The 3477-nt window shown below is 30.3% G+C and overlaps 1 protein-coding gene across 1 annotated transcript; it reads left to right on the plus strand.

Moving 5' to 3' along the window:
- Positions 1–1887: 1887 nt before the first annotated feature.
- EXLB1 (expansin-like B1) lies at positions 1888–3229 on the plus strand. The gene is made up of 4 exons (XM_028065427.2): positions 1888–2075; positions 2187–2293; positions 2393–2707; positions 2818–3229. Exons 1-4 carry the CDS (start codon positions 1940–1942, stop codon positions 3013–3015), a joined length of 756 nt encoding a protein of 251 aa, XP_027921228.1. The 5' UTR covers positions 1888–1939; the 3' UTR covers positions 3016–3229.
- Positions 3230–3477: the final 248 nt, after the last annotated feature.

Consider the following 3477-nt stretch of genomic DNA (forward strand, 5'->3'; position numbering starts at 1 on the left):
AAAATTAACGTTAATTAGCCATATGTACAGTACACATAACACATCCTAATACAAACTGTGTCACCTGTACAATGCTCCGTTAATGATTTAAACGACGTTACAAAAAAGGATCAAATAAAACACGAATTGCGAAAATGATGACCATTTTAAACATTCAGTAAAAAATGAAGACCATTTTAAACATTCTGTCAAAATGAGGACCATCCGCAACAAACACTACGAAAATTAGGACCAAAAAGGTATTTTAACCTTTATTTATATCTTCATCAAACCTTAAACTCTAAATCTTTCTAAGTTTATTTATAAAAGCTATAATAATTGTTCACCTTACTTGTATTAATGTTAAGATTATAGCTAGTTTATTTATATAAATTTTTAATTTAAAATTCTTAAATATTTATTATTAATATAAAGATATTGACACTAATATATATATATATATATATATATATATATATATATATATATATATTTTCAAGATATAATAAATTCTTTGAAATAATACTTAGAAAAACAAAATTAATAAGTTTATTACATAAGACTAATATAATGTTAGATCGAAGTTTATCACTAAGTCATAAACTATGGTTATTAGTCAGGACATAACTCTTTTTATTTTAAAAGTGTAATAGTACAAACACTACGATTCGATTATGACTCGATACACTTGACCTCTGGCTCGGGACAATTAATGTCACATGCAACATATAAAACTCAAACAAGAAAAGAAGATATGAGAACTCGTGTGAAAGAAAACTTAAAAAACCTTTCATCAACATAAATCTGCCTTATAATAAAAAGGAAAAGTTGAACTTAGCTCTCTTGAAGTCATGTTAAATCACACTCCTCTAATTTTAAAATAGACATTCATGTTTTTAACAGAGTAATATATATTCATATCTTCTCTAATTTTTTTTAATGTAAATTAGCCTCCATATATATTTTAATTAAGTGAAGCTCATTTATTTTATTTTATTTTAAAATTTCAAATTAACTATAATTTAAATAAATAATTATAAAAATTAAAACTTTAATATTTATTTTTGTATTTTTAATGAGTACGTTATCTTTAAATAAAATAAGATTGACCAGTATCACTTAATTCAAAAAACAGAAAAGAAATTAATTTATTAAAGAAAAGATAAAATTCTATGAAAAAATTAAAATAAAATTTTATTTCATAAAAAAAATTAATGAGATGTGTGTCTATTTTAAAACAAGAGAAAGATGAAGTATGAGTATCATTTAACATAAAATCAGAAAATATGTGAAATCTTCCTAATAAAAGAAAAAAAAAAAGAAAACTAAGAATATAGGTGGATAAACTTCTTCCTTAGAAATTTTAAGAGAAAAAAAAATAGGAAGTACAAATTGAAACTAGTTTCTTCAAATTAATTTATGTATAAGCTAATTGGTAAAAGTTTTTAAATATGACTTATCTAAATTTTTTACACTTCGTATAAGTAAATTTTATAACTTGTAAAAATATTCGTTTTATTTTTCTCTTTAAGAACTTTTAGGTTAAAGTTTGTCAATGTGTAAGTCTAAACAACGAAGTAATAATAGCAAGTTAAATGAAACATAATTAAATAAAAATAGTATCCTTTTGAAATGTGAAACAAAATATACACTTTTCACTCTTACTTTCAGTTATTAAAGTATACATTTTGAAGACCAAGTTATGGTTTATGAATAAATATTTTTGTCCTGATTCTGCAAGTGCATGGACCTTCCCAGAATACTGTTACGAGAGAATGAAGTTCGGCATTTCAGCATTGAAATATGTATGAATAAGCTGATTCAATACATACACATCATTATCCAATCCATAGTCCTCAAGTGGGAGAAAAAGTGAACTATCACACCACTACTATAAATATCACCCCATATCTCTGCTTCCTATATCACAAACCATTCTATCATCATTTCTCCTTTCGATATGGAACTTAGTTTTAAGCACCAACTTGGCCTTCTTTCTGTTATGCTACTTCTACCTGCACTGTGTATATCACAGGACACTTTTACATGCTCCAGAGCAACATATTATGGCAGCCCTGATTGCTATGGGAATCCAAGTAACACCTTCTTCTACTTAGCTACCTCATTCCATCAACCACATTGGTTTGCATCTTTCAATAATCATCTTGCATGCTTTTCAATAATCATTAATTCATTATTATTTTCAGAGGGAGCTTGTGGCTTTGGTGAATATGGAAGAACGGTGAATGATGGAAGTGTGGCAGGAGTGTCAAGGCTATGGAGGAATGGAAGCGGTTGTGGAGCATGCTATCAGGTAATTTTCTTTCGCTTTTCAACAATCTTAACAGTTATTAGTAATAATAAAAAAAAAAGATTATTGATTTTTGTGCTAATGTAAAGAATGATGATTCAGGCCAGGTGCAAGATACCACAATATTGCGATGAAAATGGAGCATTCGTGGTGGCAACAGATTATGGTGAGGGAGACAGAACAGACTTCATCATGAGCCCACGCGCCTTCTCGAGATTGGGACGCAACGCAGATGCATCTGCAGAGTTGTTCAAATATGGTGTGGTGGATATTGAATACAGAAGGGTCCCGTGTAGTTATTCTGGCTACAATGTGGTGTTTAAGGTTCACGAACACAGCAGAAACCCTGACTACTTTGCTGTCGTGGTTCTCTATGTAGATGGAACATACGATGTCACTGCTGTCGAGTTGTTTCAGGTATATTTTGATCTCTAAGTACAACAATTTCTAAATAGAAAAGCTTTGTCTTTTCTGTACTAAAAAGCACAACTCTAAACTTGATCGATGAGATGATGCTAATTTTGCAGCAAGATTGCCAAGAATGGAAGCCATTGCGCAGGGCCTTTGGGGCAATGTTTGACTATAGCAACCCACCAAGTGGTGAAATGTACTTGAGGTTCCAAGTTAGTGGCAGTGCAGGGATTTATTGGGTTCAGTCCAGGAATGCTATCTCTAGTGATTGGACGGCCGGAGCAACATATGACACCATGGTGCAGCTTAATTAGGAACACAAAACCACTTCAAGATTCCAATTAGATAGGCTCTACTACTATTCAATTTGTTTCTGTTTAGTTACTGTCGTACTATATAAGAATGTTTGTGTCTACTGATGTATGTGTCTCTGCTCTTGGGGACTAAAATAAGTCGAATTCGTGTACTTTTCCATCTTTGATCACATGAATTTGGATAAAATAAATGTAGCATCTCCTTTCTCCTTTATTGCTATCTAATCTCTGATCTTTTATTTTCACTATTGGACCCTAATCACTGAGGTTTTAGGTGAAGGGAGATATACCGAGAAATTCAATATCAATGAGTCTTAAACAAGATCAAAATAACACTTTTCCAACTCAAAATTTTAAAAGTAAGTTTATTGTATTTTTATCAATCACTATACTTATTTTTATCTGGCATGAAACTTCAACTCAACTTAACCGATAAAAATGATGGCAAGAAGAACACGCAAA

Source organism: Vigna unguiculata, chromosome 3 (genome assembly GCF_037176805.1).
Source record: "Vigna unguiculata cultivar grain cowpea cultivar isolate G323 ecotype 2 chromosome 3, ASM3717680v1, whole genome shotgun sequence".
Taxonomy (NCBI): Eukaryota; Viridiplantae; Streptophyta; class Magnoliopsida; order Fabales; family Fabaceae; genus Vigna; species Vigna unguiculata.